At 28.1% G+C, this 20,899-nt stretch overlaps 2 protein-coding genes across 3 annotated transcripts; one reads left to right on the top strand and one right to left on the bottom strand.

Moving 5' to 3' along the window:
- Positions 1–216: 216 nt before the first annotated feature.
- Positions 217–20,610, bottom strand: LOC113555235 (nuclear protein localization protein 4 homolog). Its single transcript, XM_026959624.1, has 11 exons — positions 20,444–20,610; positions 19,925–20,005; positions 19,433–19,794; positions 19,231–19,368; positions 19,046–19,169; positions 18,798–18,977; positions 18,551–18,688; positions 18,335–18,482; positions 17,721–17,881; positions 699–989; positions 217–628 (listed from the first exon to the last, which is right to left on the bottom strand). Exons 1-11 carry the CDS (start codon positions 20,456–20,458, stop codon positions 374–376), a joined length of 1,893 nt encoding a protein of 630 aa, XP_026815425.1. The 5' UTR covers positions 20,459–20,610; the 3' UTR covers positions 217–373.
- LOC113555236 lies at positions 10,784–14,580 on the top strand. Of its 2 annotated transcripts, none has more exons than XM_026959627.1 (4): positions 10,784–11,429; positions 12,602–12,901; positions 12,966–13,115; positions 13,175–14,580. In XM_026959627.1, the coding sequence occupies exons 2-4, from the start codon at positions 12,602–12,604 to the stop codon at positions 14,351–14,353; spliced, it is 1,629 nt and encodes a 542-aa protein (XP_026815428.1). In that variant the 5' UTR covers positions 10,784–11,429; the 3' UTR covers positions 14,354–14,580. The 2 variants fall into 2 exon arrangements, with proteins under 2 accessions (XP_026815428.1, XP_026815426.1); XM_026959625.1 differs by having other exon boundaries at positions 10,784–11,663.
- Positions 20,611–20,899: the final 289 nt, after the last annotated feature.

Genomic DNA, 20,899 nt, shown 5'->3' with positions numbered 1-20,899 from the left:
TCATGGTTAAGTAATGAAGTCATATTTTTTTTACTTTGGTATAAACTTTATTGTTTTCAATTTTTATAAAAAGAAAAATCAATTAAAATAAAATACCAGTACAATAAAGATAAAAATTACTATAAATTTCTATTGAAATTAAAAAACTTAATTAAAATTGGATTTTTTTTTACTTTTGGGTAATCCACCTTTTTTTTATTTTTATTACCTTACATTTTTATGCTCTATAATACAACAAAACAAAAAATCATTACATAATATTACCTGTGTTATTAATTAGTTATTTTTTCAATATAATAAACAATGCATAAAAAAATATGTATATATATAATTATATTTACTGTGAATGAGATACATGTTTGCTATACAACATTTAGTTGATATCCCTTGGCAATCTGCATATATCACATGATTGCCGATCAGAATTATTCATAAAGGTACAATGTATGCATGTCCACGATTCTGTTTGAACAGATGCAAAACCATTACCTACATGCCCCGATACAGCAGAATCAGAAGTATTGCTAATTAATTGCTCGAGTGTTGCCCATACATCTGATCTAGACCATTCAACCACTGCTTGTTTATCATTAGCTTGTATTGCTTCTAACAGAGGAGCCATGGAATCCTTAAAAATAATAAATTATTTAATTAGGTAGGTACAAGAAAAATAAGAAATATTAAAAAAAAAAAATTACTTTCATGGGTAGCATGTCCATTGTAGCAATATACAATAGTAAATGAAAATCAGTAATAGATTCGTAAAATTGTAACGGAGTGAATTGTCTTAGGTATTTGCACAATGAATCAAAATCTTGAATATGACCATCGATTAATCTGTTCTCTGTAGGGAATTTTGTGATGTCTTTAATTGATGTGAATGTATTCAGTGGAGTTAAGGGTGTTGAAGCTGGTACATCTAATAACAAATACTCCACTGGTAATGGACGGGCTAATTTAGACACCTCATTGCCATAACTGTCTTTCTCCTAAAAAAAGAACAAACAAAATTAAAATGTTTATTGAATCATAATTCTTGACTTCTTGAGTTCATAAAAAAATTAACTTAATTGTTATGGGTATAAATTATAAATAGTTAACATAATCAAGACATAAAAATAGATATTTAATTGATGGTGTTTATTTATTAGTGTTAGTACTTATTAACTTATATAAATGTGTCTTTATGAAATTTTAGCAATTTTAGAATTTATTATTTGTTATAGTTGATGGTATTAAACAATTAAGCAAACACTATCTATAAAGGTACCAATAGACTATAATGATAATTTTTTTAGAAAAGTAGGCATATTAGTACCATTTTGCAGTAAATTAGATATCGAGGGGGTTACAGTAATGAAGGTATTAAATTTGAATTCATTTAATGATATAGGTACCTGCGAAAAACAATTCTTAGTGGAGACGATCTGTCGGCCTAAGATATTTTGTATTATATTATTATAAATTATAATATAATATTGATAAAAAAAAAACATTTGTAATAGTGTTATACAATAAAAAAAAATATATTATTTATGTTATATTGTTAATTATTACGAGATACAATATTATACATTATTGTTATCAATTATACATTTATACAGCTTATAAGTGATAAGTCAATAAACTTATAAACTGCGTAAATGAGTTAGAGATTTGTAGTAAAATAGTTTCAAATTTAACTAAATTTTAGATAATTCTAAAATCAATACATTCGTTAAAATGTATAGACGGTCCAATATTATTCGATGTTACAAAAAAAATAAATGTTAAATATATGTTTTTTCTTTAAAATTATATTGAATGTTGAGTTTAGGTAGTAGACAAAATGCCGATAATTATAGAAATTCATAAGAATTTTGAACAAATACACGAAGAAAAAGAATAGATTATGCAAAAGGTGATTATAAGTAAATAATTCAAAAAAATAAAAACCTATTACCGAGCGTGTATGAATAAGGTGTATAGATTAAATTAAAAACATGTGTTTATTATTAATAATAGTTAGAATATGTTAAAAAATGCGGTAAAGTATGCGTAAACATTAAAATATGCAATCAAATATGCGTTAACTATATTTTCTTGATTTATAAACGTCTCGTATGAAAAAAATTCCTTGTATTAAATTAACGATAGAATATCATTTTTGACATACTAATAAATAATAATGTAGATTCAATAAATTACAAAAGTAACAAACCAAAAATTTAAAATAGTGTAGGCACTCTAAATCCCAATATAGAGAAGAAAAAATGTGAAATTTCGAAATCAACTTTCCGGAATAATCGGTAGTACCAAATAACAGTGGCGTATTTATGGGGGGTGACCCCCCCCCCCGAAATGAAAACACAATTATAGTATTCAAGTAATTTTTGTCCAAATAGTATGTCTCCTCTCTACTTTCCTCCCAAGAATTTAGAATCGTCCCCCTTCGAAATGAAAACCTATATACGTCGCTGTATCTATGGCAAATAACAATAAATTAAAATAATGTATCTCACGTCCACAAAGATTCTCAAGAATAAAAATCGTTAACTTATATAATTGTATAAGTATATTATTGTGGCCCTGTGGGACTTATGTGACATATCATAATTAACTAATAAAGGATTATAGGATTTTTCACCCCCGACCAACAGACCAAAATGAGTTTCATCAAGGGTCAATTATTAAGATAGGACGAAATTTGGTCCCTATTAATACCTAATAAAGTAATAACAAATAAGCCAAAAATCGTTTCGTTCCCAACGTATTTTGATTATAGCTAAAACTACGTTGGGTTTTAAGGTTTTTTTTATTTTTTTTATTAAATCACTAGAAACATTTATTTAGGTAGAAAATAAAATTTTCAATGTTCAGATATATACTTGAAATTAGTTTTCATTTTTCATTGACAATAATACAAGTATACGGGTAAAAAAAATTATATTTAAGTTAAAATTATTAAAAATGTCTCAAAAAAATAAAAAAAGTTATAAACATATTTTTAATTTTTAGGTTAATTGACTTGTTTTTTTAGGTAATTTAAAATATCATCATTATATTTAAATTCTGTACAATAACAATTTAATTTAATTTATTTAAAACTAATTGTTTTCTACACATTTATTGTTTATTATTACTTTTAATAGTAATGCAGTCTTTGCAGACGTAAAGCGCAGATTAAAGGGGGACAGGGGACACGTGTCCCGGGGCCCATTGATTTTGAGGGCCCATCTTTATCTCCAAAATATATTTTTCAATGTGTTTAAAAAAAATTATTTTAGTAGGCAATTAATAATTGTAAAGTAAATATTTTCTTAATTTTATATCACGAAAAATTACTAAATGATAATAAATTTATATTCTAATAGTTGATAGCGTAGTAATAATTGATATTAGGTATTCTTGATTTATTCGCATGAGGCACAATAATAAAATGATTTTACAAAAAATCATTACACGAAGTATTCCCAAATATTTTAATTGCTCTTAGATTATATTTAACTGTCCAAGTGGCCAATTTTTCGGCCGAAAGAGCATTTTCCATGCCAACAAGAATAAAATAATAAACAAATCATACCAGACTCAATAAGAATATTTAGCATCATTAATAATAATTGATAGTGTACTCAGAAAATAATATTTTGCAATTGATTGATTTCAATGAAACTATACAACAATTTGCAAAAGAAAAAGCAAGGAAATCATTTTAAGTTATAATTCTATAATATATATATAATATGTGTATATTACATAGTAGTATTACTGAGTGATAAAGACATTCAATTCAGTTTATGAAAAAAAGTATTCATTATAATTAATAAGATTGCATTAAATACTATTGCATGTAAATATATATTATGTATAGATATTTTTAATCCGCCCCTCCCATTGATGTAGGCTGGATCCGTGCCTGTAGCTTCATATATATATTTTTTTGTATTGTGCAAAATTATACAGTAATATACAATCATTAAAATTTAGTGGTACAATTTTTTTTAAAGTAATGTTTTATGGGAGTTCACTAAGTTTATAGTGTCCTGGGGCCCAAACGATCCTTAATCCGGGCTTGGCAGACGCATTGTAGATTTATTAAGATTAATAAATATATATACACGTGGGCCAGGATGAACAAGTGCCCCCCCAACATTTGATTTTGTCCCTCCTATAATTTAATGTTAAAAATATGTAAGAAAATAAAAAAATTGTACATCATTATTAATATATAAAATAGTATTAATTACTTTAAAGAGTTTTTAGGCTAAAGTTATATTATTTTTAGTTTGACTGTTATATTTAAATTAAATATGCGTTTTTTGCACATTTAGAAACAAATATACTTAATACAGTTAATGCTAACGACGGCACAATTTTTAAAATCTCATACATTAAAAAAATAAAAAGTTATGTATTGTTACATACAACTAAAAGAAAACGGAGGAAATTTAAAGTTTTACTATAGTGCATTTATGATAATAATAAACTAGGTATATTTTTTGAATATTTATTTATAAATATTACATATTATACCCAAACATTTTTTAGCAACACTATCCTTAAAATATGGTGTAATAACAAATTAATGGGTGATCGAGTCATACCTAAATGCCTCACCAGAAAAGTATTTGGCGCCGCAACTGATTATCAAATTATTTATTTATTTTTCATTTTCATTTGTATTATTGTCATTAAATTATATTACATTAAATTGTTCATTAAAAATAATTGTATTAATTGTCAATATAAAAAAGTCTTGTATAAAAAATATGCTGGGGACCAAATGTCTCTATTAATAATTGATGGGGATGTTTCGTCCGTCAACTCAATATTTGGTAATTCATAATTGTATAAGTATAAATATCAATAGACCATGAATAAACCAGCAATTAATATCAAATTTACAAAATACGATACCCCTTTAAATGTATTTAAATTTTAAAATGATACGTATCTTATAGGTACTATTTGGCAATCATTTTTATATCCTATAAAATAATTTCGTTTACTGTATAACTATTTAGTCATTTAAATAGGTATTTTAGATGTATTTTGGAATCTAAATATAAATTTGTTGAAGTTATTGTCATTCAAAACTTGAATGTTAAAATGTATAAATCAAATGTTTGATACAATTTGTTTGTTTTAAATACAAGGAAATTGTGATGCGATCATGCAATGATAGTGATAGTAACCGATTTTTTTTTATAGATATTAGTTCTGCAATCTATTTTTATTTACATAAATACCTATATTGGATTCATTAATATTTTATTTGAGAGTTATGAAACAACTGAAATGACGCTCCTGTATCGTGCATATTAAACGGGAGAAATCAACGGGAATTGAATAATGGAGTCTGAGGGTAAAAAAATTGTTTTCCCTCAATATTTAAATATTAAACACTTTAATCTCTAGTTTATTGTTGTAGTTATATTACATTATTACGAAACGTTCATATTTTTATTAACGGCATTATTGTTGAATATTATTTTTCTGTGTGTGTTTCATGTTATCATCTACTATAAAAAAGGGGGAAAGTAGATAACTGCTTTGCTGTACACAAAGTGTCGAGTGGACATCGCTATTAAGGAGTAACTGCAATATATAATTGTTAAATTTGAATTCAATAATACATCATTGATCATTATGCATATTGCATACAAAAAATGATTCTGAACGTAAACGGTCAGACTAAGTATATTTTATTATAAATGTATATTACTATTAAAGTAATTTATTTTACTATAAGTAATATGTCAAATTGAATTAATTTTTGTTAAAAAAAAATGTATAAAATATAATATAATTTATTAAAAGTTTTAAGTAAGTAGCAGCGAATAATACTTTTAAATTGAAAAAAAAAACTAAAATCGTTATACATTATTTAAATATCTAGTTTTTACATATTGTAAAATCAATATAATCATAAAGAAGCTTATAGTTGGTTACTAAAATATTTATATTGTGTAAGTAGATATACTTAGTGTTATACACATTAGGTAATATAACAAGTAAAATTGATATTTTTTCACTAGTTTTATAATTCTAAAAAAATTAAAAGACTGTTACCTAATATCTACTTGAATAGATTTATTATTTGAGGATTAGAAGGCTTCTCTCCGCCACTACTGTTTATATAATAAAAGACAAATATTTATTATATTTAAATATTTTTAATTCTTTCCACCACAAAAAAAATAAGTAATTCCGCTACATATAATATGTTATCAGCTACCACTAATCAATATGTTCGTATAATCATGTCTACATAAATATTATACAAGAACAGTCACACAATCATACATACAAATATACAATGATTCGGAAACCAATAACAGAAGGTATATTTTAAAAGGAAACAAATAACTAATAATATTTATTCCATTATAAATTTCGTGTGATGTTGCCCTCCAGATTTTTAGAAATTAAAGATTTAATTATTTTATTGTTTATTAATTTATTATTATCGTATTGCTGTGCACAGAATTTACACTATTCAAATGGTATATAGTATTACATGATAATTTGTATCATGTATATATTTTAAAAACTGAATAAATAATGAGAATGAGCATGGGAAACCATGATGGCAATAAGTTTTTCTCATAAAAATAGCGTTATTAAAGATGATATTCTAATATATATATATATAAATGTGAGATTTAAGAGTTTTGTATAACACCGAGAGATATCGCGCGCAATCAAACATTTATAATATAATAGGTAACAGTCTTGTAATACGAACGTGTAAACAAATATAATACGGAACACAAATATTAACTTAAATATGGGTAGAACTTGTAGTTTAAAAATATATGTTCAAATTGAACTCGTATATAATACACTACTAGAGCAGTGATGCCCAACCTTTTTTATTCGGCGTGCCACTTTGGTAAACAATCATCCCCGAGCGGGCCGCCAAATATAAAAATACAATGATCAGTATATCAACAAATGAAAACAAAACTGATTTATAAATTTGTGACAGGTCACACAGAATACCTTCGCGGGTTGGGGACCACTGCACTAGAGTGATTAGACAGATACGAAAATAAATGACAATCCGGTAAATACAGGTTGTTTCTTAAAATAAAATTTTTATTATTATATTTATTATTTTTTTTTTTGTACCAATCATCATAATATAATATTGAATATCATATTATGACAAAATATGTACGTATTGTATGAAAACGACCAAAGGGTCGAATATCTTTCCGATAAAATAAAACGAATAAAAAACGCTTTTTATAATAATAAATTGTACAACTTAATCTACCGGACAAGGAAGTGGACATTGATATGTGGATAAGGAAGTGTTAATCGAAACGTTATTTTTCAAATCGACAGAACCACACATCTGTATAAATATAAAATTAAAAATATTATTCTCTCGATGGTATTACAACTGCCTACTGTTTAGGTGATTGTCACGAACGTTCTACTGGAAGGAAACACGGGACTACTCAACGAAAACTGCACTAGTTATTCTACGCGGAATGAGACGTTCGTACGAAACAAGGGTAGGCCATGTGTAGCAGTAGTTTGCGAATGGCGGCAAAATGATAATAAATGTTTACTGATTCGATCCGAAACACAAAAGAGGGTGAAACAAAAACACAACGCTTGGGTGACGTCACTGGCCAAGGTCGGCGGCGGTTGAGCTACCCAAACCCCCGGACGGTGAATAATAATAATAATAACAACAGAAACAAACGCTCTCACTGGACCAGCCCAAACTGAGGTCGGGTTGCGTCGCGTCGCTTCGCTCGAAAAGCGTGGGAGAGAATTCGCGGCGGCGAGAAATTGGAAAGTGAAGTACGACGACTACGGTGTGCGCGTGTGCTGCGATGCAACAACGGTCAGGCGGCGGGTAGTTGAGGGCCTAGGGGTCGATCCGATTGAGGAAATGGCGGGGCGGCGCCGGCAGCGTTAGCGTAGAAGAGAGGACAGCGTTTGTTGTGCCGGGTGGCGGTACATATTTGACCGTGAATTGCGGAGGCCAAGCCGATGCAGCCATATCAACGCGACAAGAAATACCGTATACACTTTGACAGTTTGACTGCGTTTCGCTTTCGTGATTTCGTCCGGAAACAACCATTGTACCGGTACAGCTAAACTAATAAATATTAAATAATAATACTATACAGAATATTATTAAATTGCATCATAAGCGTGCGAGGGTTTTTTCGAGCAGAATAATTTTTGTATATACTTTTTTCGACTATTTTTTACCTTACAATTAATACATAAAAAAGTATCCAAGTATAGGTAACCGCTCTGCTGTAAATAATGTGTCGAGTATACTTCGTCGTTGTAAAGGTAACTGTAATGGATGTGTTACGTTTACTATAAATCATTATAAATGATTAAATTGATTTTTTAGTGGAGACCATTTAACTTTTTGGTAACCAAGGTTAACAAACAGTCAAACAATATTAAAACGTTAACAAATGTTCGTATTTTATTTTTAAAACACGAAAGTACAAACTAGATTTGATTGTTACTAAAAACTTCCTTCATAGTTGATGATTGGAGAATTACTTTTATTGAAAAGGTGTCTTCAGAAAAAAAATAAAATCATATTATTGTAAAATCAATGAATTCGTTAATTGATCCATCATCCACCCAGAATCTAAAGTATAGATGTTTAATATTTTCGATTCTGAGTGGAGCAATGAATGTACTAATTTTACAATGAAATGGTTTTTTATTATAGTAGAAATTTCAAACTTTCAAAGAAGTTTCTAGTTGTACAGGGTGGGCGAAACAGACTGCAGTTTTGAAAGGCTATTAAAAAAAAACTACGAAACTTTCAAAAATTATGTTTATTTAATTTTCTTCAGTACATTATGCCGTATTATGTATCAAGTTTCAAAAATGACATCAGAAATATGATGACCGTCAGTAGAAGTTTTCGGTCGCATTTTAACACATTTCAATTGGTATAGTGGAATAGCGCCAATTTCCTCCCTAATTCGCTCTTTGATGTTTTCCAAGGTGTGAGCCGATGTTTGAAAACCTTTTTCTTCAGGTAGCCTCACAAGCAAAATCACAAATGCTTAAATTCGGTGAGCGCGCGGGCCACCTCACATCACCCCTCAGAGGCGACCATTTTCAAAAACGTACGGACGGCGAAGCCCCGTTGTTGAAATGAGACCATCATAATCGCACTATCGCACCACACGGAGTGTACCAACCTTTCAAAAATGCACCGTTTGATTTGCCTTACTCTGTACTTTGGTGGATTAAAAGTAAATATTTCTCTACACTTTTTAAAATAATGGGGAAACAAAAATTAAATTAAATTAAAAACATTTTGTTAATATTTTAATATTATTATTAGAAGTGTTTGGTAATTAATCATAATTATGAACAATAATTTTATTATGATCATGGTTTTCACTAAAAATTGCACTAAAACCATGTTTGTATACAACTCCTATTGTCGTGTAGAGACGTGTATTAATTTTGTAATACCCCGTACACTAACTATAAACAAGCTTATTAATTGATTATGAGAACATTATTTCAATGTTAATGAGACCGGAATTTTGTAAGTGTTTACCGTTTACCCGATCGTATACTTTAACATTTAAGAGGATACCACACCCGATGTGTTGTACTGTTGTCTCCGTCCTACAAACTGTACAATATGACAAATGTTCGTCTATAACAGCCAATTAGCATAAATATTAAGAGGACGTAGCACCCGCATGTGTTGTCTCCGTTTTACACACATACGACATAGTAAATTTTCGTTCACCAGTTTCAAGTGTTAGTGCGCTTTTAGTTTTGATATTAGAGGAGCAAATTGACCTATTATCAAACTTTTAGGTAAGAACATTATCTGTGTTCTCTCGTTAGTTTTTTAACTATGATATTTTAATTTTTAAGTGAGTTATGATTTTATGAGTATGAAAAATATAAATATTTGGAAATACTCATAATTCACTTGTACATTTATACAATTTTAATTTTTAAATCTTTTTTTTTAGAAGAATGTTGAATTAAAAACAATGTTTGTCGCTAAATAAATACATAATATATTATGTTTTACATAACAATATATATAGAATTCTCACTGAGGACAATAAGTAATATTGTAATAAGTACACTATCGTCGCGTCGCCAACTCGAATTAATAGCTAATTAATGATAAACGATAATACAATATTACGTTATAGTAATGTCTAAGTAATAACACTAATAACACTTTAAATTGTACGATATCGTTTTATCTCTCCATTGTTGAGATCACACTCGTTTTCGACGGCTGGCAAAGCGCAGCTGCCGAAGTCGGTGTCAATTTGAAGTTTTGAACAGCGCACGATGTCGTAGTCGAATAATTTTATTATTGTTATTATCATGCAACTCGATAAATAAAAAATAACGATGGGAAGGCAGACCGATAACTTTGTTTAATCCCTCCACCCTCCCACCAATAATTACACTACCACAACCATCATCATCGTCATCAACAACAACAACAACAACCGGTGGCTGGTCGGACTACGAATTGAATGTGGTGGGGGGAGGTTGTGGTGCGAGTATTAACGTAAATAGTGTTACGGTAGACCGTGCATACGTCATGCACTGCAGACATGGCACGGCGGTGTGATGGGTCGGGGTAGGGAGTGCTCGCCGGGGCTGTTGGAAAACAACAACACGGCGGCGTGGAAAGAAGGAAGAAAAAAAAAGCGCCGAAACCCGGAGCCGGGCCGCGCCGCTAGCGAACTGCGTACTTCCGAAAAACCCGCGCGCGCGGGAGAGGGATCGACACAAACACCGGGCCCGACGCAGCCGCGACACCAGTCGCCGTCAGTCGTATACGCACCGTCCGAAGCGATCGCCATGCAACACGGCGGCCGCTGTCGTCGATACCGTCGTAGTATTAGTTGTTGTTGTTGTTGTTGTGGTCGTTATTGTTATTGTTGGTTATTGTCGAACGGTACGGCCGTCCACAGGCACAGTGTCGATATCGTCGAGCGCGATTCGCGTGTTGTTGAGCACAGCGGAAAATCAACGATGACGGCCCACCGACAGCGACGCCGCCCCGGTTTTACTGCTGCTGCTACGATAACAACAACAACGGCACCGTCGTCGTCGCGCCAAATAATAATATAAAATATACAATTTATCAAACGCTTTACAATAAATCGTATAATTCATTATTATTATCGTAATTCGTAATACATTATCGTTCCGAACGTTGTCGCCGTCTGCCTTCAACGTCCCTCCGTCGTCGCCTTCCCGTCGTTAGTCGTCCGTTCGATACACAACGAAAAACGTTATTATTCGATAATCGAATAATTGTTTACTCTATCGCATTTGTCGCGTCGCAGTCGTGATATTATTATTTTCGTTTTCATTTTCATTATTATTATTAATATTTTATACAGTGCGCCGTCGGTCACATCGCGTTTGTCCGTCGTCGCCATTGATAAGTGCGTAAGGCGTAACTCGTAATTACATAGTATTTTTACGCGCTCACTGTACACAGACCGTACTTATCAACGCACACGCGTTGTTGTTTATTATTATTATTATTATTATTATTATTTTTATACACCGTCGTCATAATATATTTATTATCTATAATAATATACTACCTACATGTGTAACACACGGCGCTAATCGTTCGGCCGCCCGTTATAAATTTGTTTACATTGCACCAAAGTGTAAGTTCATTTCGTATTAGCGTTCACCGTCCATACGTGTTAACCGATATTTATTATGCGTACATTTAATTAAAAATTGAAATCAAATAAAATTGAAATATAATAATTGGGGTTTGCCGTACTCCCTGGGAACCGCGTGACCACATAAATATTTCGAAAATAAAAAATAAAACGCACTTGGAAACACCGCAGTACCACACAGTTAATTTAAATCCTATTAAATGTTATTATTATCGACCACCCTTGACCTTCGCCACACTCGCAAGTGCAGAATAATAATATAATATTATACACACATAATACATTGATATTAATATGTCGTACTTTATAAGAACTGATAAATGAGATTCATTATCTGGTAAAAAGCTTTAAAATTTTTTTATTGTAATCTAAAATATGAATTTCAAGGTTAAAAATTCTTACACATAATTTTATAGGTAGTGTTTATTTTTACGCTATTCAAATCTTTAATTATATTTAGAAAATAAATACAATTTCTGATAATAATCTCAATTGAAGGTATCTTATTAATTTTTTAATTTAAAAAAAATTTATTCAAATAATCTACAATTTAATAATCATAATAAATGAATTAAGACTAAATAATTAAAGAACAACAATATTTTTGTAAGACATCAATATTTAATTATGAATTAGAGTTAGAAAAATTAACTTAATTAAATAAATCCACATAACCATTTTGTATTAACTTCTAGGTATTTTGCTATAATATTGAATTCCTTTACATACATATAACAGATTATGGTAGAAAATAAATGATTAATTTTATCCTTAAAATAATAATAAATACAATAAATTATTCATGTGGTACTAATAGTCGTATTCAACAATTACTCTCAATTTATTAATATTTGTTTTTATTAATTATATTATTTAACTGAATACAGAAGTACCTGACAACTGTCTATTGTTTATAGATGATGGATACAAAAAAAGATTTTGAATTTGAAGAACTTATAATATGTGGCTGTTGCAAGCAGAAATTCAATGAAACAGAATTTGTGCCAAAAGAACTTAGTTGTAAACACTGTTTTTGTTTACAATGTGTTAAGACTACAATGCTCAAAGGTTTAGAAGTATATTGCATAAACTGTTGGAAGCGTACTGAATTAGATGAGCAATCTCCAGAGACTCTACGAACTCAAAAGTCTATTCTCAGTCTAATTAGACACCTGGCAAATGTTAAAGTCAATAAATCTGTTGATAAAGAACGAAAGGTTTGTTATTAATATTAATTTTAAAAAACATTAATAATTTAAACATTTTGGTATTTGTTTTTAGGGTGAAAATTGTCATACACATGGAATGCCATTTTCATTTTGGTGTTACAATTGCCAACAGCTGTTATGTCGAGCGTGTGGAACTCAATCAGATCATATTGGACATTCTATAAAATCAAATAATGATGCACGTGACCATCTAATCAGTGAAGTAAGTATTATTTGCTATTTAGATTTTAAATTTATTTATAACCTATTTTTATATTATAGGTTCAAGTTGAAACTATAGCTATTGCTAAATTGATGAGTGAAATACAAAATTTATTTGGACACAAACGCCAATTTCTCTTAAGGGTTTTAGATGCCTGTAACACACTAAAAACTCAAATTGAACTTGAGCTAAATAGTGGTTGGACTCAAAATACAAATGATTTACTGCAGACCAATGAAGCTTTGAATAGTATCAAACCGTCAAATTTACGTACAGATGATTTATATGATTTACAATTATATTTGAATCGGCTAGAACAAGTGAAACAGAAAGTACAAAATAAATACTCAGAACAATTTGCACATGGCCAATTAGAAGATATCATATCTTCTACTAATTTGTTAGATTTTGGTATGATCAAACAATCGTTGTCCTCATTACAGTCCATGGCTTTAGAATCATATAAGTCAGCAGATTTGGCAAATCCAAATACTCATATTTTTTTCTTGGCTAACTATTGCACAGCACAATTGTTTACAAGGTATGTACTACCTAAACATGTCACACAACTTGTAAATGGACCAGAATTTGCAAAAAATTCTCCTGGAAACTCATCTACCACTCAATACACAACATCTTTATCTTCAATTTCATCAAACGAACCAGTACTGATAACTTCACAAAGCAGTCCACCACCAGCTATTTTAAATAGTGTACCATCAATACGTAATGTTAATACTTTTCCCATGTTTTACTTTAATATTGAAGTAAATGGGACACCATTTGGTCGTTTAGTTATTGAAACTCGTCCAGATGTGGCGCCAAGAATGTCAAAGAATTTTGAAGTTCTAACTGTGGGGGATACAAATGGTTGTTCATATAAAGGCTGCTCAATATTTCAGTGTTGGGATGGAGAATCTGTGATTACAGGTGATTTTGAATTAAACAACGGTCGTGGTGGTAAATCTATATATGATGAAAGTTACTTCATGCCTGATGATACTAAGTTTCCTGCAGTTCGAGGAGCCGTAGGAATGCGCCGCACTCAAAAACGTCATGATAATATGGGTATGGTTGGATCACAGTTTCGTATTATACTACAAGAGATGCGTGGGTTCACAGCAATTTTTGGGCATGTGGTAGATGGCATTGATCTCGTTGAAAAAATGGCCTCGTTTGGAGATCAAACTGGCAAACCGTCCAAGACTTTTGTCATATCTAGTTGTGGTAAAGTGTAACATAATCCCTTTTTTAATGTAAATTAAACTAAATAATCGATCGAGTAGTTTATAGAAACAAGTGAACATTTATGTGTATTTTTGTAATCCATTATCGAAAGTTTCGATACATTTATTTTGAAATCCAAACAGTATATTATCATATGTATTAGTTTTAAATAATAACGATAATTATATCCCACATATTAAAATTTATCAAATAATATAATGGTGTTTTAAAAATTTAAGTTGTGCACAGTGAATTATTTATGTTATTATTTTTTGAAATGTGTACCATTATATCTTAATTATACTTCTTTTCTTACAAACATGCATAAGTTATATATTTAAAGTCTGGAATAATATAATATATTATATAGAGTTTGGGGTACACAAACATTGATGTCCATATTTTACAACTTCAATTATATTGTTTTTACATTTTACTATATATAGATCTATCAAAGTTAATTTAATTATTGTTAATTTGAGGTAAATAAAAATTAAGTATCTACATTGATAATTTGATGAAAAAATACAATTGCACAAATTTCTCTTCATACCAGGAATTTTTTTTGTAAACTAACATATTTCAACAGTAAACAGTTTTTTTTTTAATTTTAATTGAAAATAGTTAAATTTATATGTAAGTAAAAAATGGTCTCATGAATGTTTTTTTAATGTATTCTAAATGTCCTTATTATTTTTTGATATTACCCAGACATGATTTTGTTTTTGAAAATATTTTATTCATCATAAGACAAGCTTGTTTTTTTTTATCAAACTAAATAATTGTAAACCACAAGTAATCCGAGTTATATAATATAAATATATATTATATATTTTGATGAGTAAAGTTAATATATTATTAATCAGAAAGATAAATTATGACATATTTGTATATGAATTAATTATAAATCATTTTGGAGTGTCTGTCATGAAAAATAAATATATTTTCAATGGGATTTATTATTTTTATTTGATAAAAATATTCTCAATATTGAATACTATGTATAGCAAATCTTACATTTGAATTTTGAGAGTATAAAATATATATGTATACAAATTGTATGTAATTATTTGTTTTTAATATTTTTAGAATAACTTAAATGCAGAATAAAATCATGTGCCACAGATCAAATTATAAATATCCAAATATTCAATAGATATACATCCCAATGATATAGATATAATTAAATAATTGTAATTATTTACACGTAAAAAATATTTTAAAAATTTACAATTATTATTATAATTTATAATAAAGACATTTAAAAAGTATTTGTTATAACACTAGATTTTTAAAATTTAATTAAAAAAATATAAGCAACAGGAATTGACTAGATGGAATGCCACAATATGAATAAAGGCAAATCATTATATTTTAAAAACTGATTACAAAACAATGTATATTATTTAATTACATTGAGAAAGATCATATTATAACATATTATCTTTTATTTGAGATGCTTTTAAAAACTATCAAGAAATGTGTGTGTATTAAAACCCGGACAGATTTATTAGTCAACTTAGAATTTAAAAAAATTCATTAAGTTAGGCAGCTTAAAAATTAAATATACATACACATTGTTGGTTTGAGGTAGATCTAACATGATAATACCATTACATATACTATATAGTATAGCATATTTTTTTATTGGAGTGAGCAATAAATTACTATTTATAAATGCTAATATTAATCTCCCATAAACAAATGGTACAGTTTTAATTATTATATAATATTTTTAATGTTTCATAGGACTAATCTAAATTACTTTAGATCATATTCAAAATTTAAACTTTAAATAATTGAAAGTAAAGTATTGTATTTAAGAGGAAGTATTACTTGCATGTATACATACGTGTAGCATAAAAAATCAACAACAATTTTCATAATTATTAAAATTAGAGCAAATTTACTTATTATCAAAATTGTAGAGAAGAAAAAAAACTAAAAAGTAACAAACTATTCAAGCCATTCTTTTTCCACATATATTTTTTTTTAAAACCAGTATGAATTTTAAAATTAAAATATGAAAAAAACTGCTTGAGCACAGTAAATATTGTCTTCTAAAAATGTTATAACATGTACATTTTCTATAATATTAGTTAATAATTAATAAACTGTAATGAGAATCCAGTATGTAATTGTGCTGTTATATATGTATAAGACAGAGACAATAAATGTGGGATGGGGGTGCAACATAATATTAATATAATTATTTATTTAGTAATGCATTAATATACAATCATTTTCATTTAAAAAATTTTGTGATTAAAAAGATATGTAAAAGTTTTATTCTAAGATGCTTAATTTTACTGTATTATTTGAATTCATTCATATTTCTTTTTTGGATATGTTTAAGAAACAATGTGTATATTACAATTATCATTAACCACAGGGAGCTAATAAAAATTAATGGAGTCAAATATCATGGATAAACTTTCCAATGTTGATGGAATTGACTATTAGATATTGTTAGTGTCACTAAAGGAAACCACTTATAACATATACGAATCTACCAGAAACTAAATCATTCATAATGTTGTCATTGATTATAAATAGTATTATTTATAAAAGTGATGGGTCGAACCCTGATTTTTTAAATCCAACTAAATTTTAAATTATTTTTTCGAACTTGAACCAAACCGAACCTAGAATCATTTTAAGTCGAACTCGAACTTAATACATTTTATCATTATTATTATAAATGGTATATAAAGTACCCGTTCAGCTTATAACTTTCTATCACTAATAGTCTAATTATTTACAAATAATGATTATCAACTTTTATTTTTTTTAAATAAGTTTTGAAAAGTTGAACAAATATTTGGTCTTTGAACTATTGTGGCCAGTAAGTCTGGCTTGAAAAATATTTTTAAGTTCAATTTTCAGTAAAAGATGTTTGATAGTTTGGTTCGAATTTCAAACTAAACCGAACATCAAGGGTTTGTTTTGGTTCAAGATTCGAACAGTTCGACCTATCACTAATTTATAATAAATGGTGTTATTTTATTTAATGTATCATTACTGAACCAGGGAACTTAAAATATAAAACCATTAAATGCGCTGTATATTTATTTCTTAATAGTATTAATATTAAATATTATGTGTTGTGTAATAAATTACATATAAATTAAATTTGGCAGGTACTAAATTATTTTTATGAAATTTTAGAAGCTTATAAATTAATTTACTATTAATACTCTTAAGTTATTAATAATTTAATTAATATTATAAATCTATTAATCTTCAAAAATATATAATTTTTATGTATTCTAGTTAGCTAAAATATCTATCAAGTTTATTGTTTAAAATAAACTTACGTTTTAAATAGTAAAGATTATAATTAATAAATAAAAATATATAGAACTTTGTTATACATACCTTATAATAGACATCAGGCACATATTGTTTGTCTGAAGATTCTCGAACAAATCCCAATTCGGGTACATCCTTGGTTGGTACCAAACAATCATCTTTAACTAAAGCCATACACTGATTAGACACACTATAGCCTTCCATGTGTACTTGACATTTTTCATCTCCTATAAACACCATATAAATTAAGTAAAAGTAATAAATAAAAATGCAGGTATCGGTTATTAATCAAGATTATCATAAAATAAATATGAACTAAGCCATTTGACTACATAAACAATTTATAAAACTTATATTTTTAACTGTTATAAATCATGAAAAAATGTAATAAAAACTACCAACTTTATTTTAAATTATATAATAAGAATTCTTTATGGAAATAAATAATAATACAATTTTGTATTCATAATAAATATTACAAGATAATTGTGTATTTTCAGATTATAAGACAAACTTTAAGAACTCTTATATTATTGCTCTATTTATAATATATATTAAAAAGAATAAGCTTCTGAATAAAAATGTATAATAGTTATACAAGCGTAATAAATTACACTAAAAACATTTAAAAACTGAACTATTTAAAAGATATTATTATATTATTAATTGTATTTACATACCCGTAACACAGACAGTAACAAATTTTGAACCAAAATATCCATTAGATGCATAACGACAAGGATTTGGATGTAAATTTTGAAAATATCCAGCCATTATACATTCTTGAGCAGATAGAAAATGACTTTTTATGTTTCTAACATATTTTACCTAAAAGTTATTTAAAATTTTTTAAAGAATTACAGTTATAGTGATAAATATATAACAAATACTCCTACAGTTCCATTTTGCATGTCTTCAGTCAAAAGATCGGTAAAAATCCATCCAACACATGTAAGACCCAAACATCTGGCCAATTCATTAACTATATCTTGTTTTTCATCAGACAATAATTTAACATGATCTCTTGAACTTTCCTAAAACATTAGTTTTATCATCTAGTGTCATTATTAATTGAACAAAAAAAAAGAAAACAACAAGTTTTTCTATAAAAAAATAGGTATCAATTAATGGGAATATATTTACTTGAGGAGGTTCATAGATAGCTGCAACTACAGCTCTTATACCAAGTGGTATATCAGGATGCATTTCATATCGGCCATACAAAAATCCAATACGTTGATGTCCTGTAATTCTCCAATAATTCAAGAAACGTTCCACTAATTCTGAGTTTTCAAACATAACATTGTCAACATGCCTATAGGTCTATAAAAATTAAAAACAGTTGTATAAATCAATAAAAAAGCTATTAACTATTTACTTATTCTATTTACCTGTCTGTTTAATGTAATGGCTGATGGTTGACATTTTGAACATATACCTTTTGGCCATGGTAAATGTCCAGCACAGCCTTCTTTTATCTTACAACTTATATTTTCTAATAGTAAAAATTTCCCTCTAAAAATAAATTTAATTTAATTGAATCATTTGTATATTTTCCAAAAAACAGTTAAATTACTTTGCCATTCCAGCAGTCATTTTTCTTAGATATGAATGAAAAGATAAATGCTTCATATTTTGTGTTTTTAAATATTCCTCATCGTATGGTTCCAAAGGTGAACAATGTACACAACATCCATTATCTCCATGACGGCAACTAAAAGTTTATCATTATCATTATGTCATTTAAATAGTAATTAGAAATGTACAATATTATTTACTATTTTTTGTCTTTGAGACGTTTAATTTTTCCATCTAATTTCCATAGTAGTTTATCCACTTCATCTTCTTCTACTTGACTCGTTGATCCTGAACTTTTCTTTCCATTTGATGGCAGTGATGTAGTAGATCCTGGTGTAGAAACAACTGATGAAGAACGACTTCCATTAGCAGAATCTGCATTTGATGGGCCAGGAATTGCCCATATATTATTTGGATCTAGTGGACACAAATATATCTTATCTCCATGTTTCAGATTTAAGCTGCTCAAGTATACACTTCTAGATGATTTAATTTCATTTTTACGGTTTCGATCATTAAATAATGTAAAACCATAGTTTGTAAGAGAAAATACATTGTACACCTGTAAAAATTTCAAAATTATTTTATTTTAAACATATTATAAGTTTATATAAGTTATAGAAATTTCAATATTTTTAAAAAATAAAGTTTTACTTAAAATTAATTATACTTTAATAGGTAAACTTAATTACTTTTTCAAATAAATTATAACTTGATTCCGTAAGTGACACTTGTACTCTTTTTGTTCCATCTGGAGATTCTACACGCAATACCTGAAACAATATTAATTATAAAATCATTGTTTAGGAGTAAAGGTTAGTTTAACAATGATATTAAAATGGCCATTCAAATAATAGTTGAATAATTTAACTTTTTAAGTAACATAAGAATTTAACTATGCACAATAAATTGAATAATGAATAACCCAGGATAGTTTTAAATTTTAATAATTGTCACTAAAACAAATTTTAGTAAAAATATACAATATAAATATGAAAAATTAAATTACAAGAATAATGTTACTAAAATAGAAATTAAATAATAGTTGACATGCAGGAAGTTTAAACTATCAATAGTCTGGTTGGTATTTTAAAGGAAAATATTTAAAAACAATTAAACACTCAATGACACAGCACCTTTTTATGGAAAACGTATAATTTTATTTTGTATAACAATAGAAAAATGTAACTGAATGATATTTAAGTACTCACTATTTGTCCTGCCATTTCTCTGCAGCATTTATTATTAAACACTTAAATACTTAATTCTATCGTCTTCACTATGAAATAATGTGTAAAAGTTCAAAACAGTTTTAGAAAAGTTTTAGAAACAAGGGAAAATTCAAAGAAAATTTTCGATATCAGAAGTGTTATCGATTCTACCAACTAACGATTACGTGTACAGTGCAGGGTCTAATAATCAAAATTACGTTAAACTTTTCGATTATTTTCACATTAATTCTTAAATGGTTTTTAATGGTTTCGATAGCATTTTATCATAACAACAATGTAACTTGAATCTATGATCTTGTGTCCTATTGTTCTATAGTAGGTGTGAGCCAATAATACTCGGCTGCAATTGTATTTCGTTAAAATAAATTCTATTGTATTAAAAAATTGAGTATGCACTATGTAGTAACAATATACGACAATCGATTAGTTTTCTCT

Source organism: Rhopalosiphum maidis, chromosome 2, assembly GCF_003676215.2.
Source record: "Rhopalosiphum maidis isolate BTI-1 chromosome 2, ASM367621v3, whole genome shotgun sequence".
Lineage (NCBI taxonomy): Eukaryota > Metazoa > Arthropoda > Insecta > Hemiptera > Aphididae > Rhopalosiphum > Rhopalosiphum maidis.
The sequence above is the reverse complement of the archived record's forward strand: the minus strand, read 5'-3'. Positions and strand labels throughout refer to the sequence as shown.

Coding starts and splice junctions, on each gene's coding strand:
- LOC113555235 (XM_026959624.1), bottom strand. Junction 19,795..19,924: donor GTTATAATTTATTTGAAAAA/GTAATTAAGTTT, acceptor AAATTTTTACAG/GTGTACAATGTATTTTCTCT. Junction 18,978..19,045: donor CCATTACATTAAACAGACAG/GTAAATAGAATA, acceptor TAATTTTTATAG/ACCTATAGGCATGTTGACAA.
- LOC113555236 (XM_026959627.1), top strand. CDS start 12,602: ATGATGGATACAAAAAAAGATTTTGAATTTGAAGAACTTATAATATGT. Junction 12,902..12,965: donor CTGTTGATAAAGAACGAAAG/GTTTGTTATTAA, acceptor ATTTGTTTTTAG/GGTGAAAATTGTCATACACA. Junction 13,116..13,174: donor GTGACCATCTAATCAGTGAA/GTAAGTATTATT, acceptor TTTATATTATAG/GTTCAAGTTGAAACTATAGC.